Consider the following 17,371-nt stretch of genomic DNA (forward strand, 5'->3'; position numbering starts at 1 on the left):
TGGAACGTTATAAGTGATGTGAAGTTGATAATTCTCAGCAAAGGCCCTGTAATTAATCTTTGAAAATAGCCCTTATTGATTAAAGTGGGTATCCTGCTAAAGACAGTTGCAAAGAGGGGTATCAGAAGTTAACTCGTGACTCTTCTGGCTACACTGGTATGTTTATGACGTTGTCCCTCAGCACCGCGTGGGATTGGTTCTAGGACCTGCCCAGGATGCTCGGGTCCCATGGTTGGTTCTCCGTGTTCCCAGTTCTGCATCTGAGGATTCAGCCAAGCTCGAGTTACAAACAAAACACAGGATTCACGGTTTGTTGAATCCACAAATTCAAGACCCAAGTATAGGGAGGGCCGACTGTGTATTTATTGAAAAAAAATACGCCTGTTAAGCAAACCCGTGCAGTTCAAACCCATGTTGTTTGAGGGTCAGCTGTAAATATTTAATGGTCCAAGCCTCAGTTCTTTAGAAGAAAGCAATTGGCCTGAGGACTTCTGAGATTTTCCACAACATATGCATGAAGTGGACCTTGACATGGAATTGATCCAACTCGAAGAAGACTCCTGCTATAGAGAATTCTGCAATAAATGTGTTTCAAGAGTCTACAATATTGCAGATTCAAAGAGGATTATAACAAGTACCACTTGTTAAAACAGGATAAAGTGGTGACCCACTAAATAAATATTTTGTCAAAGTGAATAGGTTAAGTTAAATTAACGATACATGTTGCTGGAGCCAGGGAATTCCTGCTGTTTCTGCTGCAGGAGGCTGAGCTGCATTTTTCAATTAAATCTCCCTTTTGGTTTGGAAGTAGCATATGTGAGTCTTGACATTTAATCAGTTCTCAGGTTAAGGTTGACACTAGTCTGAGGTTAAAGCCAGATTATTTCCATGAGATAAATGCTTTTAGCCCTTTGTGAGACTCAAAAGCAAAAAAAAAAAAACCAAAAAAACAAAAAACCCAAAACAAAACACCAGATCAAATCAGGGTTTATTTTAGCTGAGCAAACATTTACTGAGTTCCTCTTGTGTCTGGGCACTGTGCTGCGTGCACCACAGAGCATGTGGGTGGGTAAGACTTCCTCTGTGCTCTTGAGGATCTTACAGTTGAGGGAGACGAGGCATGCACGTTAGTGACTGCAGTACAGCAAGTTGGGAGAAATTCCAGGAGAAGGTTACAAAGAAAACGCAAGGGGGTTGAGATGAGGCATGAGGACGCGATTGAGAACTGACAGCTGAAGGCTGAGCGTGTGAGGAACACGTGCTGAGTGAAGCCGTGAGCACGCATGTGTGTCAGGAGATGGCAGTGTGTCTGTCTGGCTTGCAAGAAGGGTAACTGTCCAGTGCAGCACCAGGTGACTCCAGAAAATTAGACTCGGGCCGTACGAATCAAGTGGCAATGAACATTAGGGCAAAGAGTTTATATTTGATTCATTAATCATTGGGGAGCTCTTGCATGTTGTTGAGGGGGTTACCAGTTACAATGCTCTCGGTTGTAAAGACAGAACCAAAAATCCAACAAACAGTTGTTGAAATAATAAAGACATTATACAATTGTACATGACAAGAAATCTGGAGTTAAATAATTGCAGAGTCAGTTAATTCAGTGAGCCTGGCTGAAGTCAGCCTCCCTCGGTTATCGCCTTAAGGTCACAATATGATCGCCACACGTATCATTATCATGTCTTCCCAAAATCACATTCAAAGGCAAGAGGTGGGCAGAAGGGTTCTCCTCGAGCATATACCTTTTATTATCAGGGAGATAAATTTACAGAAGGGCCTAGCGTATGTCTTGGTCCCATACACCAGAAATTTTACATTTCTCCCCTAAATCAATCACTGGAAAGAGCAACGGGATTACCCTTTTTGGTTTAGGCTGACATGGTTATCCCTTGGGCTCGAGGGAAGGGCTCAACTTCCCTGAGAACACTACAGCCCAAACTGACCCGCACGTGGGTTTTCTTACAGAGGAAGCAGCAGAGAGTAGGTCTTCCCTAGGCAGGCAAGCTGGTCCCCCAGGATGAACGTCCACCAGAAGTCCTTATTTGACGTGAATCTGGACGTGGTGTCTGAGGTGCTGGCCTGGACGAGAGTGGAAGGTTAGGGAGCCAGCACTCTGGGTCACCGGCTGTGACTTCCAGCAGCAAGGCTGGAGATACTCATTCCATGGATAGACCCAGAGTCAGTTTCCAAATGACTGTGGGGACAAGACGGACAGTTCTCCCGAGCAGGTCTGCTGTAGCTGTGTTGCTTCTGGGACTTTCATCAGAGTGTTGGATGGACAATGAGCATATATGAAACCCACTGGTCTACCAGGAAGAGAAGGTTGGAATGATCAAAGATGTAGTTTTAATGCCTGACGGCTGGGAGAATTCAGAAAGGAAGAGGGAAGGAAGCTGATTTGGAGGCAGGGAGGAGACTGGACGTGCTGCTAGCCACCCTCATGGTGGAAAATCATCCACACTTAGATATGCAGCTCTAGAACAGTCTCCTGCGAGCCAAGGAAGAGGCTGGAACCACAGGAGTGCCATGTGTCACAGAAAGGTCCCAGAGGATAGGATCCAATAGGCATGCTGGATTTGGGGATGAACTACTGGACCTTCACAAGCATGTTCAGTAGAAAATAATGGACAGAAGGTATTTCCTGAGGGATAAAGAAAAGAGTGAGTAGAAGGAAGCTGAGACAACATGCAGTCATGAGAAAATGTTGGCACGGAAGAGAAGGTCGGCAGTCTAAAGCTAAACGATGCATGCACTGGACATCTTACCTGAAGTAGCTTATTTAAAAGCAGTTCCAGGGCTCAAGCTGAATTTATGACATTTCAATGACAAGCTTGAAGTCATTAATAGTATCTGCTTCTGCTTCAGCACAAGCAAGAAAAAAGAAAAAGGTTTCTTGATCATTTGAACAAAATGGCTCTTCTCTGCCAACCCCAGGTCTGTCTTGTGCCAGTACACAGTGGATGCAGTGGGGGCGGGGATGGGTTCCAGAGCACTCTATCAACCACAGAAAGAAAAATGAGAAAAAAACCACTGCATGGAAACTAAACAACATGCTGCTAAAAAACCAATGGGTCAACGATGAAATCAAAGAAGAAATTTAAAAATACCTTAAGACAAATGGCAATGAAAACACAACCACACAAAATCTACAGGATGCAGCAAAAGCAGTCCTAAGAGGGAAGCTCATAGTGATACAGGCCTTCTTCAAAAAATAAGAGCAATTGCAAATAAACAACCTAACCCACCATCTAAGAGAACTAGAAAAATAACAAACAAAACCTAAAGTCAGCAGGAGGAAAGAAAGAATAAAGATCAGGGAGGAAACAAGTAAAATAAAGGGTTTTTTTAAAAATAGGAAAAAAAATCAATCAAACCAAGAGCTATTTTTTTGAAAGAGTAAACAAAATTGACAAACCTCTGGCCAGAACACTCAGCTCATGGTCAGGCTTTTCCAGAATTAGGATTTGCTGGCTGACTGGGGCCAGGAGTGCTCCCGGCCCCGGGACGTATGGTGGCGAGAGGGACGGGGCTTGGGCAGGGGCCACGCCACAGCCCTAGAGCAGCAGGTTCCACAGCTTTTTATCAGGCACCCCTACCAGCAGGGGGGATCTGAGCGTGCGTACTCACTCACTTTTAATAATATAAATACATTGTGATACACTGTGCCCATCATAAAACACATCCAATCAGTATTTTTAAAGCAGGAGAGAAAACATAAACACCATTAGACACTCTAAGAGCTGCTTCCCACACCCTTCGGAGCACAGATCCCTGCTACAGAGGCCTGCGCTGGAACCTGGTGTTTGAAGAAAGACAACGGGGATCACCTGAGTGAGCTTCTGACTGTCTTTCAGGGTGAGAGGAATCAGGGTAGTGAGTCAGGCCTAAAAGATCACGAACAAACACAACCAGGAGGCAGCAAAATGCAACACGGAGCACCCATTTTTCTATGGTTTTTCCATTTCATTCACCTCGTTGTTGGGGCCAATTCCCTCTCAAGCCTGCACGGCCAGCGCCCAGCACCACCGCAGGGACGCCCCCAAGGGGAACGGGTCTGCGAAGGGAGCCTGGCTCCTCTCCTCCAAGCCCGGGGCATCCTGGGGAGGGGCAAGAGGTTTGAAAGCAGGTGAGGAGGTGGATTGCTCTCCGGGAGTAAGAAAGGCCAGGACAGGGTGCTCCTTGCCAAGTCCTGCCTCATCGTCAGGACTAGGGGTTCTGGAGTTAGACCCTGGGGTTCCCGCCCTGCAGAGAAGCAGGGACGTCTCTGCACCGTTAGCTGTCGTCGTCCTCACTGGCGACGATGACGATGCCCGTGAGTGTGTCCCCGGGAAGGGGCGCTGGCTCACTCCCTCCTGCTGGCTCCTCTCATGGCCGGGCCCCCACTGTTCCGCAGATGTCCCCAGAGAGCAGCGGCTGCAGGCAGCGCAGGCGGCCGTCCTGCTGCTGGCGGACGAGAGCCGGGAGGTGCTGCAGACGCTGCTGTGCTTCCTCCACGACGTGGCCGGCGCGGTGGAGGAGAACCAGATGACGTCCATGAACCTGGCTGTGTGTCTGGCCCCCTCCCTCTTCCATCTGAATTTACTGAAGAAAGAAAGCTCCCCCAGGTGGGTTTTTCTGAGCAGGCGCACTAATCCTAAACCAGGTGTTCCCCGCAGTGACTGAGCAAAAACTTCTCCTGTCGGATTTCAACTTGAGGATGTATCAGCACGTGCTTTATAGTCAGAAAATGTTTGGAGGCCACCTGATTGTTGTGGCTCAGAGTCATGGAACTATCACAGTAACACTGAGGAATGGCCTTGGTGATCCAGAACACCTGGAGTTTTGTTTTGTTTTGTGTATGTTCACGGGAAGGAGGGAGAGAGTACACGAAGTAGTATTTTACAATCTTTAATTTTTTTGTTAAAGGCTAGATTTAAGGCCCAAGCACAGCAGCTTGCAGTGAAGTGGTTTCAAACTTGGGAAAAATAGGTTAATTTCTCCCCCAGCAGTTATGCCTGCCCTTGTATTTTTCCAAGGTTTTTCATCATGGGCTGTCAGACTCTCAGCCTGATTCAGGATATCTAAGACGTGTGGTCACTGTTTTTATTTGGAAATGAGAAAGTCTGGGATCGGGGGGGCATCTGGGCATAAAGACATAGCAAAGGGATGCACTCTGTACTGTGAAAAGCTCTTGGATTTAGGCTCCACTGAGGACTCTCCCCTTCAATTCCAGAGTCATCCAGAAGAAATACGCCACCGGGAAGCCGGATCAAAAGGACCTCAGTGAGAATCTGGCCGCAGCTCAGGGGCTGGCCCACATGATCATGGAATGCGACAGACTTTTTGAGGTGAGCGAAAGGCTCCGACTGCCTTCTTCACAGCTCTTGGAACTTGGTGAGACGCTTGGAATGGTTGCTACGCTTAGGGCTTATTTCTGTTTGTTCTCGATTTTATATTGACACTGGTACCCGCCACAGATCTGGTCTTTGCCGCCCAGAAACACGGGGAGCTAGCTGCATAACTGAGGCTTTGACAGTTAAAGGCTCTTGGGTTTACCATGTTGATGGTGTTTATGAAAACAGGTACCTCAACCTCAGGTGCCAGGTCCCAGGCTAGCCGGATACCTATGTAATATTTGATGTGACCTCGGGACTTGATTAGAGTCAACATCTGTGTGTGTGTGTGTGTGTTTGTATGTGTGTGATACTGGGCATCACTGTTAGCTCAGAATCAATGACAGCTTATGAACACAGCCACAGATATGCTAAAGAAACAAGTGAACTAGACTGCTGGCAAACTTTTTGTAGCAAAATTAGCATTTGCAAATGGGAGAAGTGTGCTAAAAAGGTAAAGCTATTTCTAAGTCATATTTGATGTTTCCCTTAAGTCTGTGCGCTCTAATTTTCCTGAGCCCAGGTTTTACCAAACTGAATAAAAGTACCTTACAAGTAAAATCAAAGGAAAATGGAAAGAATGAATGGGCAGTCCTGGCAATGTTTTGAATAATAAATATAGCCTCAAACAGATTTGCGTTTCCTGACTTTAGGAAGGTCTCCCCAACCCCCTTGTCACTGATCTTAGATAAACATCTCTTGCCCCGCGGCACTCGGCCCATTGCCCATACAGTGGTTTCCCACAAGGCTACTTTGCTTTCTCTGTTAGTCTCGGCATTTCTTAGCTCAGTGCATCGCTCTTCCATGCATCCATTGGTTCAGGTCCCGCTTGAGATGGTGGCCCAGTCTCATAACTCGTATGTGGAGGCTGAGATCCATCCTCCAACTCTGGAAGACCTGGGGGCCCAGCTGGAGGAGAGTGGGGCCACTTTCCACACATACCTGGAACAGCTCGTCCAGGGCCTCCAGAAGGAAGCCAAGGAGAAGTTCAAAGGCTGGGTCACGTGTTCCAGTGCAGACAACACAGATCTTGCTTTCAAAAAGGTAATCTCAGGGCTTGGGATTCAACCTTCAAAGAGCCAAGTCTCACAATCAGGGATTTGTTTTGCTTTGAAGAAGGCTGCTCTGTCCTCGAGGCTTGGCTCACACAAGAATCAGTCCAAGACCACTCTGGAGTCTGACTGCAGACTGGGGAACCAGACTGCTGGGTCCCAGGCCTGGCCCTGTCCCTTAGCTGTGTGACGTTGGGTCAGTCACACGCCTCTCTGTGCCTCTGTTTGCTCATTTGCATGATGGACATAACCATAGTACCACTGTCAGAGGAGGGCTATTTAAAAATCAGGTGGGTAGGAACAGTGCCTGCCACACAGGAAGCCCTGTGTGTGTTGGTTATCATTTTTATTATCATCCTTCTTTTAAGCTTAAGGATGAATGTTTTAAAACTGAGGCATGCAGAGCCATGACTTCAAGCTACATAATCGGCGGTGTTTTTTGAATGCCCAGTGGAGAACGGTTGGTTTTTGTTAGAACCAGTGACCGACCCCTTCAGCCTTTGCTGCTGTCTTTCCCGAGGTGGGAGACGGGCCCCCGCTGAAGCTGTGGAAGGCGGCTGTGGAGGTGGAGGCGCCCCCCTCGGTGGTTTTGAATCGCGTGCTGAGAGAGCGCCACCTGTGGGATGAGGATTTTGTGCAGTGGAAGGTGGTGGAGACTCTGGACCAGCAGACAGAAATCTATCAGTACGTGGTGAACAGCATGGCGCCCCATCCCTCCAGAGACTTCGTGGTCCTCAGGTAAGCCTGGCTCCGGGGTTTAAGACGTTCTGTTCCGAAAGCAGGAGAAGAGCGGCCGGCTGAAGCATTTCAGAGTTCTCCCACCCAGGCCCAGCCGCCGGGGAACACGCAGCCGGCCCTCACTTCCCAGCGTGAAAACTTACGCTGCCGTGTCCGCGCCCGACTCCCGGCTTCTCTCACCAGCGCACAGCTCTGCCGGCTCGCTCGTGGCCTCTTTCATCACGGAGCGCCGGTTTATCAGGCCCCGAATACCGTTCATTTTCTCCGAACAGAGTCCTGACAGTAGCTGCGGTTTGTCCAGTTGTACTTTCTGCCAAATTATGCACATTGAATCTGACTGGCTTTTCTCCTGATTTTGCCTTTCTCCCCCTTGGAAAGCAAGGCCTCAGTTGTGTCACTCTCAGTCTGGAGTGTGTGTAACTTCAAAATCCATCTGTGTGACTTCAAGTGTTCATAACTCATTTCCACGCACAGAAACCTCGGCACAGCCCTGGAGGGCCCGCTATGCTGGCACGCTTGGATGTCCAGAAAGAGTTCAGGGCCTGACAGGGCTTGCGAGTCCTGTGTCTACTGTTGAAATGTTGCTTCTCATAGATTTCTGGGCTGCGTTCGGGACCCCTGCTCTCGGGGTTCGGAATTAGATGCTCCAACCAGCAGCAGGAAGCTTGCGCAGTAGAGCGCTGGGCATGGGCTGGTGCGTCGGTGTTGAATTAGAAGGACAGGGGTTGAGGACACTAACAAACCCCAAGAAATATAATTAATTCAATAATCCTTTGTTATTGATAATTGATGGTGAATACTGTCTCTTCTCATAGATTAGCAGTATAGAAGGAATCACTCGTGAAATTCCCAAATGTATATTTAAAATAGTTCCTTTATTAAACTAGTCTTGATGGGAAACTAAAGGTTACTTTTCACATGGGCTATTTATGCCTTTGGAATTGGTCCTTAGGACCTTGAATTTTAAGTGTCATTTTTTCCCTAAATATATGTGTTTATCTTAGCAACCTTGGGATCCTGGTGGGGAATGTGGGTGGCTGTAAGGGTGGCTTATTACCACAGTTACTGAGACATTAGTCATATCCTGGAAGTTAAACTTTCCACCTTCACCCCTGCAAGAAAATTGAATAGTTCTAGCATGGTCACCGTGGGGGTGGGGCCGCGCCATAGCCCGCCTCTTCCCTCACCTTAGGGGAGGCTGAGGGCCAGAGTCCAAGCACGGACCCGCCCTCCTTCCATTCATCCTGCAGTGCCGCCCGCCTGCTGTTTCTCATGGATCTTCCCATCACTGCCAGGAGCCAGGCACCGTCGGAGGCTCCAGGGATACCCAGGGAACAGCGCAGACCGCAAGCCTGCTCTCTCCAGGCTCCTCCTTTATCAGGGAGAGAGAGTCAATAAATAATAAGTAAGGCGGATAAGATTACTTATCTTGGCGTGATTTAAGTAAGATAGAGGGATAGTAAGGGGAGGAATTTTAAATACAGTAGTCAGAGCAGAGTCTCACTGCGTTGATATTTGAGCCAAGACTTGAAGGAGAAGGTGGGTGGACCATGAGGTGCTGACGGAGAAGAACTCAGCACTTAGGAGGATTAATAATGAACCAGTCATGTTTCCTGCAAAAGGAATTCCTTGTGATTATGATATAAAAGGCAGAAAGTGACAGGTACGGAGAGGAAGTCACAGGCTGAGGTACTTCCCGTCTTCGTCTAGGCCAGCGCACACATGGCTGGTCTCCTCTTAGGAGTACCGTGTTTACGTCTCACTTTATCCCTTTGTCTAGTTCCTCAGGAGCTTCCAGTGACAGTCACTGAAGTCTTTTCCCTTTTATCCCCACAAATCTGTACAGTCTTCAGTCTTCATTATTAGTCACAGCACCATGCATGGAAAGAGAATGGTCTCATTCACGGAGAGGTTGCTTCGCATTTGTGTAGGGCTTGCTTATTCCCAAATTCCAGGTAATAGTTTCTCCTTCTGGTGTGCAAGGACAGGACGAAGTGCTAGATGAGGTTACGAAGCACGGGGATGGGACCCGTGACACAAACAGCTGAGGTTATAATAATCCAACCTATTCTATGGTAGAAGTCACTGTTACAGAGATGCTCACGTGGTTCCTAACTCCCATCTACAACCTCTTCGCAGGTGGTAGCCCCCTATGCTTGAATAGCTCCAGTAACAGTGAACTCCCTAGCCCCATAGCCCACTCCATTTTTGAAGAATGCACATCGTGAGACAGCTGTTTTCTGCACTGAGTTGAAACATGCCTTTGTATCTCTGCTTTTGAGCGTCAAATCAACTGTATTTATTTCTTCTCCCACTCCAGAGCCACTCAGGGACTTGAAGGCAATTAACTGTGTCTAGTTTTCTTCAAGCTAGAGCTTGAAGCTTCACCAGTTCATTTATCCTTTCAGACTTGGGTTGAGCGTCACCTCCTCCAGGAAGCCTTCCCCTGTATGCCTCCCTTTCCATTCCACATGCTCTCAGAGCGGGAGTGCTCCGTACACAGCCATATTACTGCACTTGCCACAGTGTTTTAGGGTTCTCTCTGTGGGTCTGTTCTCATCCTGGGCTGGAGGTCTTTGTGTCCTTAGTGTCGTCTCAGAGCTTGCACATCTGATAGATGTTTGCTGAATGAACTAAATGAACGGGTTCTAATCCCAAAGGGTAAGGCCAGCCCTTCGATGGTGGGCAGGAGTATCTGCAGACTCCCTTGGGGATTCCAAAGGCAGATCTGAAAGCTGCAAGACCACTTCTGACCTCTGGGTCGGAGGGCTGAGGCCCTTGCTTTGAACTGCGCTGTATAAACGTTACACGCACTTATGGAAACCATTAGCTTAATCCAAGTAACTGGGCCTGAAATTTGAGCAGGAAAATGCAAGTGTAAACCTCAGTGCTGCACTCAAGGTCTTCTTTCTCAGCCGTAATTCTGAGGTGCGGGATTGTTTTGCTGCAGGACCTGGAAGACTGATTTGCCCAAAGGAACGTGCACCCTGGTGTCCCTCTCCGTGGAGCACGAGGACGCCCAGCTCATGGGCGGTGTGCGGGCTGTGGTGATGGACTCTCAGTACTTAATAGAGCCGTGTGGCTCCGGCAAGTCGCGGCTGACCCACATCTGCAGGGTGGACCTGAGGTGGGTGTGCACACCCGGGTGACAGGCGCGGCTCCGAGGCTCAGCTCCTGTTCATCATCCGATTCCTTCCTTCACGGCCCTTCCCCTCATTGCCATTATCACACTTCCAGAGGCCACTGTGTGCCTCCTGCTTTTCCTCCTTCCACCCTTGCTAAAATTCTGGTGCTCTCCTGCAGCCCTTTGCTCGTCTTGAAGCATCTTCAGTTTGTCCCCACTTGTATTTCTGTGCTTCCAGGACAGAGCAAACTCCAGCACGTAGTAGATACTTAGTGAATCCGAGTCCCCCTGCTTGTGTTTCTCTTCAGCCTGTCCCCCTTGGCTGCTCCCTCCAGTGGCCCTCCTTTGAGAAGAAACTAACCTAAATCCAGCTCCCTCGGGGCATTCGTGATGCTGAGCCGAGTTCTTGCTCTGGGTGGATGTGGACTGAGTTTTCTCGGTAATTCCTAGAATTTAGTCTGACTGGCCCGAGAGTCTATCATCCTAAAGCACCCGTGAGTGCTGGGAGGAGAGACTGAGCACTTGGCTGAAAAGGCATTTTAAGGCCCCTGACGACAGAATGAGGGTCTCAGATCCTCAGAGCAGCAGCCCCGAGGGGAACGCAGGGCACGAGCACAGCACTGTCGAACATGACAAGTCGTGATTTGGAAAAAGATTTTCCCACTTCCTTTCTGATTTTTGTCCCCACAGAGGTCACTCCCCAGAATGGTACAATAGAGGCTTTGGACACCTGTGTGCAGCGGAAGTTGCCAGGATTAGAAACTCTTTTCAGCCCCTCATTGCTGAGGGTCCAGAAACAAAAATCTGAGTTTTCCCCAGTGTGACATCAAACTCAGGGAAGAGAAAGTGAAAGCAAACACTCGTGGGAGAGCGTGTGCTCCTGAGAAGGCAAGAGGGAGAGAGAAACTGATTGACGAGGTTTATGCTTAAACATGGAAGCACTGAGAAGTCGGAATGTTGAAGATGCAGGAATTTCCAAGAACTTTTCTAGCCTTCCTGGAGATGGCTATAGCCCTACTAATATATTTTTAAAAATCAGAACATTTATCTATGTTACTTAAAATTAAATGGATTATTCCTTGTGCATTGCCTAATTTGCTATTTAAAGGCTTCTAAGAAGCATATTCTTAACTGTAAATACATGTATGTATAGCATATGTACATATGTGTGTATATCGCCATCTTTACTGTATATATGTAAAATACCATTTTATATATAATTGCGTATTTTGAAGAGGAACACATCTGATTCGGCGAGTCCCTTCCCCCCATTGTCTTTCCAAGCTGCTCTGGGCCCCATCTCCCCGCTGTCCTGTAAGCTGAGCAGGATCTGCTGCCAACACCAAAGTGTGAAAATATGTAGGCTGCCCTGATGTTTAACCAAAGATTAGCCAACCAAAGGACAACAGCATTAAATGGGTCTTGCCTGTTGTCAGTTTGTGTTATTCAAAAACTGAGCATGGAGTGTTGATAAAGCAAGGAAAAGAATATTTAGTCCTCTTTAAAGCAAAGACACGGGTGAGAAGTCATTACCAAATTCAGGGCTGGATGACCAGTTGCCACGGGGCCAGCAGGGGCCGTTTCAGTGAAATGTCGGGCGCTGGTGGACCACTGGAGTCAGCGCGAGCGACTGAAACAGAACCTGTGCTTCCCCTGCTGATTAGAGCTGAAAATAATCTCCGTTGCATAGTCACCACCAAAGGGAGCCTCTGTGTCTTACCGCATTCTCATAGATACATTTTGTAATGTTCTTGAATGTCCTTCTATTTGACCAGTGGCCTATTTGGTCACAGTTAGTTGGCATTTTCTTACCAATGCATTGCACTGACTTTAACTCTGGACACCAGACAAAGGGAGATGATGGTCATGCAAGAGTCCTGGACCATTACAGCTTCAGGGAATTCTAATATTGCTACGTAGGACGCTCTCAAGATAGACTTCATTAAAGTTTTGCAATCTGAAAGACAGGGTTTTAAACTAATATTAAGACCAAAACTGTGTTCTTCAATTAGTTTTAGACAACAGAAACAAGTTTGTTAAGTCCACGTTTCTTCATTAGCCAGTCAATCTACCTATGCATTTGCCCCAACCTTATTTATTATTGTAGAGACTAAGCAAACTGACTTCCTTAACCAATTGCCAATGAATTTAAGTTGGTTTTTTTTTTTATTGTAATTCAACAACTGTAGAGAGGAAGATAATTTATTGTGTTTGGTTTCAGGGAGAGATTGGTATCATAATTTAGCAATCGGTGTTGGAGGAAAAAGAAACTTAAATGAGTGTTTTCCTTTTTTTTTGTATTGTATGCATTTATGTAATGTTTTCTCTTATCAGCAATGTGCAATTCTTTACTGAGAGGAATAAAAATGCTATATGTGAGTTCTGTATGGTACAAGTAAAATCATACTGTTCGAATTGTGACCTGGGAATTTTTGTTTCCTTGCCTACCTAAGAAGGTGGCGGCAAACCCCTAATTTTCCATTTGGGCAGTGCCCTGTGAGCAAAACAGATTCACCCCGCCATGCATCTTAAATTTAACTATAAATGCCGGATTACTTTAACAGGCATAGACAAGATCATTAAGTGAATTTTAATCTAGCTTAATGCTGGTCCTACTCCAGAGATGGGACCCTATGTTTTTGGAAAATATGACAGGCACACAAGGACGAATGGTGGTATGTCACCTAGAGCAGGGCTTCTCCAGCCTTAGCGGCACATGGATCACCTGGAGATCTTGTTACAATGCAGACTCTGATCCAGGCAGTTGGGGGTGGGCCTGAGAGTCTGCATTTTCAACCAGCTTCAGGGATGCCCAGACTGCAGGCCCAAAGATCACACCCTGAGAAGCCAGAGCCTAGAGGATATTTAAAACAGAATGAAAACAAATGTGATTGTATTTCTGACTCCCCTTCTCTTCAGATTACCTGACGTTTTAATTTTATGCACATATTAATCACATCACTGCTGCATAACAACACAGAACATCTTTAAAAAAAGAAAAAGAAAAAAGAGGAAAAAGAGCTTGTTTGTCAAATACCATAGTATTTTATTCATTGTTATCTTGCCAATGGAAATAAAATATAATATTGCCTTAATATTATATTTATACCTCATGTATATTTTTACCTCAATTGTTGGTATCAATCATCAATTGTAAATAAATAATTGCCAAGGCAAATAAATTTATATACATTAAATACATCCTTTTTTTCTATAAAATTTGATTTTCATACTTCACCCTGTAGGTGGAAAGCCTGCTTCCTAAGGAAGATTTCTCTCTAAGACAGCTTCGCCATGAGTTTGACTCCTTGGTACCACAGTGAACATCTCCCTTAAATATAAAGAGTTACATGAAAGTGAAGATTGTTGTCTACAGACGTTCAGTAACAGTCTTGGTGCCTTAACCTGTGGGTAGGGATTTCGTTTACATTTCATTGTTCTTAAATCTAGAAGCTAGAGAACATAGGTATCGTATTTTTATGAAAGATTCAAGGAACTCTAGCTACATTTCATTTTCATTGAGTGAACTAGAAACTGAGACTTATGGCTGCCCCACTAGACCGTGAAGAACAGCCGAATCTGACTCTGAGCCCCCTGCCTTCCTTCCCTGCACAGTCAGCCCTCCATATCCACAGGTTCTGCATCCAAGGATTCAACCTACCATCAATCAAAAATATTCAAAACAAATACAAGAAAGTTTCCAAAAGCAAAACTTGAATTTGCTGTGCACTGGCAACTATTTACATAGTATTTACATTGTATTTACAACTATTTACATATCATTTGCATTGTATTAGGTATTATGAGTAATGTAGAGATAATTTAAAGTATACAGGAGGACGTGTAGGTTATATGCAAATACTACACTGCTTTATATAAATTAAAGGACTTGAGCAATCCCTGGATTTTGGTAACTGAGCCAATCCCCTGCAGATACCCAGGGATGACTGTATGTTTTCCTTCTCAGAAATGACAGAGGTAGCCCCTAATTAAGCAAGCAGGTGCTCTCAAACATTCTCAGCTACAGGCTACAAAAGCCACAGCAGCCCTAAAGATGGTATGCCCCCATGAAAATTATCCAAACTCTGCTCTCTGCCCCTCACTCTCATGCCACCTCCCATTACCTGAAGGTTTCGCTTTCACAGGCAAAGGAAGAATTTCAACTGCTCCCTTCCTCTTCTACGTGAAAGAAGAGAATGTGGTTGTCATTCTAGCAGCCACAGGCACCAGCGTGGTTCTGGGACCCTGAAGCAGATGAAATCCAAACTTGATTCTGAGTCTGCGTCATGAAGTTCTTAGGCATGAAACTGTTCTGCTTCTGTCTTTTGATATTTGGCCACAGAAAAACCAGTCGTATGACTTCTTCTGAGAAAGTTAATGTAAAGGGGTAAAACAGACCCCAGTCAGGGAGAGTGTCACACTGTTCGTGTAGTGCTTGCAATGATTATGAACTATCCAGGTGGAGATACTCAGCCACCAGCGGGTCACACAGGTCTGAAACATTAAGAGAGTGACCAGGGCCCAAAGCTGGAGGTATGTCCCATGTTCACTGGAGCTGTGTTGTCCCTGCCTCTCCTGGCCGTACAGGTAGTGGTCCAGTGAGACAAGCCACTCTTTCCCGTCTCTGTGACTTTGCATTGACCTCCTCCCCATCTTGTTGGTCATATGATAGCCCATTGATTCCTCAAAAGCCTACTTTGGCATTATTTGCTCATGGACTTTCCTGACCAGCTGTCTGAATTCCACTTGCATCTTCATATATTAATTTTATCGCATGAACCACATCTCATTTAGTTATTTGGCCATAAATCTAACTTCCCCTAGACTATAAGCTCTTAGGAACAAGGACCATGTCTTACTCAGCTCTGAAACTCCATCTCCTAGGACACCTTCTGCTACATTATTATATAAGTATTTAAAATGAACCGGACATAAAGATAATAGGAGCCAAAGAAATGGAAGTCATAGCCTAGTGTAGAGTATTCCAAAGTTAATGAAATAACTTACGTTTTGTGTTTTGACTACTTCAACTCTCCAATAACACAAAGAATGGAGAATTAGCTGGTCTTCCAAGAAGTTAAATGCAGTGGTTTCTGAAATTAGCAAATGCTGAACATCTGCTTGCAGAAAATAGGACAATTGGATTAGTTAATTCATTCAGCAAATATGTGTGGAGCTCACCATGTGCCACACAATGTTCTAGGTGTTCAGTAAATAAAACAATGAATAAAATCGGTGAATAAAACAGACCAAACAAATCCCTGTCCGCATGGAACTTACGGTTTGGTGAAGAAAATACCCAAGAAACAAGATAAATAAGTGACCTGGGAAGCTTTCCGGAAAAAATTAAAAACAGAGGAAGGAGATGGATTAGACAGTCAGGGAAAAGCTCACCGAGGGCCTGGGGTAGAGAACTGTTCAAAACGACACGCTGAGTACTTTCCCTCCAGCTCCCTGGGAGTGGCTGAAATTACAGTGGTGGGAATGATCCATTAGTCAGTTTGCTGAGACTTACTCCTTGTGAAGGAAAAGCAACGGAGTCGAATGAAGCCTCCGAGGGCACACTTGCTGATGGGGGTGGCCGCATCTCCCAGCCCGTCAGAAAGCAGGGCCCTCGCAAGCCCTGCAGGTGTCAGGAGCCCCCACGGCCCGGCCGCAGCGTTCGGGGTGGACGGCCCCACACCCACACCCGGCCCTGCTGACCACGCCCACGCCCCTGTCAGTTCACTGCTGGGCCCCACACGTCGGTCACACTGGCACCGGGGTCCTGGGACGGAAGACCCCGCTCTCCGGTGATACTTGCTTACGGAACTGGTCCCAGCGCCTCCCTAAATCCCCACAGGTGACACTTGTGATAAGATTCAACCTGCACACCGGGGAGAAGTACAAGATAGGTTGTAACTTAAAGCTGCAGGCACCCAAACCTGACCCCGGAGGCTCTGACCTCTCGGCCCGCCGCGCGGGGACCCGCCGCTCAGCCCCCACTCTGGGGGCCAGTGAGCACCCGCTGCAGCCCGCCTCGCCCCGGGCCCCAGCACCTAGCGTGTCGAACAGGCGCTGAGGGGCGAGAGGAGTTCGCCTCAGCCGAAGACCCGCCTTCATCCACGCACCGGCCGCGCGGCGCCACCCGAAGACCCGGAAGATAACCACACCTTGGAAGCGCGTGGGTTCGTTGCCCTAAAACTGGGCCCATCCCAGGAAAAAGTGGCGCCTGTGACGGCGCTTCTTCGCCTTCCCTTTCCGGCCCCTGTCCACGCAGCCATCTCGGTGGGTATCAGTCATCCCATCTGCTGAAAAGCTGACTGATGACATTTTAATGTGAATGAGTTTCAGCCGGAGCTGCTTCACTATGGATTTGCATAATAGAGACTTTTATCACATTATTGGGCATCTGAGGCTTTCTCTCCTGTTACAGGAATTCAGGCATCAGCAGGTAGATGGGAGCTATTTTTGGAATAAAGAAGAGCCTGAAATTACACTTCCACATAAAAAAGCCTAACGCTGAAAGTCACCTGATCTCTTTGTTCTTGGAGGGCTGGAGAGGGTGGGGTCTCTTCCCCCACTTGGCCCCTCCTTCCCTGGGGAAGCTTGGGTGCTGGGCTCCGGGGACAGAAAGGGATGGGAGCTTTACCTGAATTCAGAAGGGCTTTTCTAGGCAGCCTCCTCCCACCCGGCCCTTCCTTCCACCACTTCAACACTGTCTGAATCTCACCTTTTCTTCTCTGAGAATCCCCACCCCCATTCCTTGGGTTTCCAAGCCCATTAAGCATTTTCTGAAGAAGTCCCCAAGAAGGTATGTGGTATCCACTTTGTCTCAATCCTATAATGCACAGCTTTGCCAGGAACTCTGTGCCCAAGGGAGACCCAAGGGAGCACCCACATCCAGCGGTGGCAGCCAGGGGAGACGGGACCCTGCCTCTCTGGGGCTGGTGGGGCAACAGGAGGTGGGCTTCCCATAGACTCCAAATGGACAAGAGTTGAAGACGTCGAGTGAGGGAGTGCCAAACTGTAGATTACCAGGCAAAAAAAATAAGACTGCTGGATTTGGGGTATTCATTGGTTTTCCTTGTGTTCCTGCAGTTTCT

General features: G+C 47.1%; 1 protein-coding gene and 2 long non-coding RNA genes across 13 annotated transcripts in view; 1 reads left to right on the plus strand and 2 right to left on the minus strand.

Moving 5' to 3' along the window:
• Nucleotides 1-13,483, plus strand: part of STARD13 (StAR related lipid transfer domain containing 13) — a 455,772-nt gene extending 442,289 nt beyond the window's left edge. For all 9 annotated transcript variants that reach the window (XM_064493212.1, XM_064493214.1, XM_064493213.1 and 6 more), the window contains 6 exons: nucleotides 4,394-4,604; nucleotides 5,213-5,327; nucleotides 6,195-6,416; nucleotides 6,945-7,162; nucleotides 10,113-10,289; nucleotides 10,977-13,483. In XM_064493212.1, the coding sequence (XP_064349282.1) occupies nucleotides 4,394-4,604; nucleotides 5,213-5,327; nucleotides 6,195-6,416; nucleotides 6,945-7,162; nucleotides 10,113-10,289; nucleotides 10,977-11,094 (1,061 nt within the window). In that variant the 3' untranslated portion in view covers nucleotides 11,095-13,483. The remainder of the gene's footprint in view (nucleotides 1-4,393; nucleotides 4,605-5,212; nucleotides 5,328-6,194; nucleotides 6,417-6,944; nucleotides 7,163-10,112; nucleotides 10,290-10,976) is intronic.
• On the minus strand, nucleotides 972-10,106 carry LOC135322785 (uncharacterized). The gene is made up of 2 exons (XR_010383642.1): nucleotides 8,350-10,106; nucleotides 972-2,994 (listed from the first exon to the last, which is right to left on the minus strand). It is a non-coding gene; the product is annotated as an uncharacterized LOC135322785 (long non-coding RNA).
• On the minus strand, nucleotides 13,013-16,499 carry LOC116157174 (uncharacterized). 3 transcript variants are annotated; one of them, XR_010383645.1, is made up of 6 exons: nucleotides 16,325-16,499; nucleotides 15,681-15,750; nucleotides 15,294-15,403; nucleotides 14,411-14,531; nucleotides 13,520-13,617; nucleotides 13,013-13,140 (listed from the first exon to the last, which is right to left on the minus strand). It is a non-coding gene; the product is annotated as an uncharacterized LOC116157174 (long non-coding RNA). The 3 variants fall into 3 exon arrangements; XR_010383644.1 differs by lacking the exon at nucleotides 16,325-16,499 and having other exon boundaries at nucleotides 14,411-14,651; nucleotides 15,681-16,226; XR_010383643.1 differs by lacking the exon at nucleotides 16,325-16,499 and having other exon boundaries at nucleotides 15,681-16,219.
• Nucleotides 16,500-17,371: the final 872 nt, after the last annotated feature.

The sequence above is a fragment of the Camelus dromedarius genome, chromosome 13 (assembly GCF_036321535.1).
Source record: "Camelus dromedarius isolate mCamDro1 chromosome 13, mCamDro1.pat, whole genome shotgun sequence".
Taxonomy (NCBI): domain Eukaryota; kingdom Metazoa; phylum Chordata; class Mammalia; order Artiodactyla; family Camelidae; genus Camelus; species Camelus dromedarius.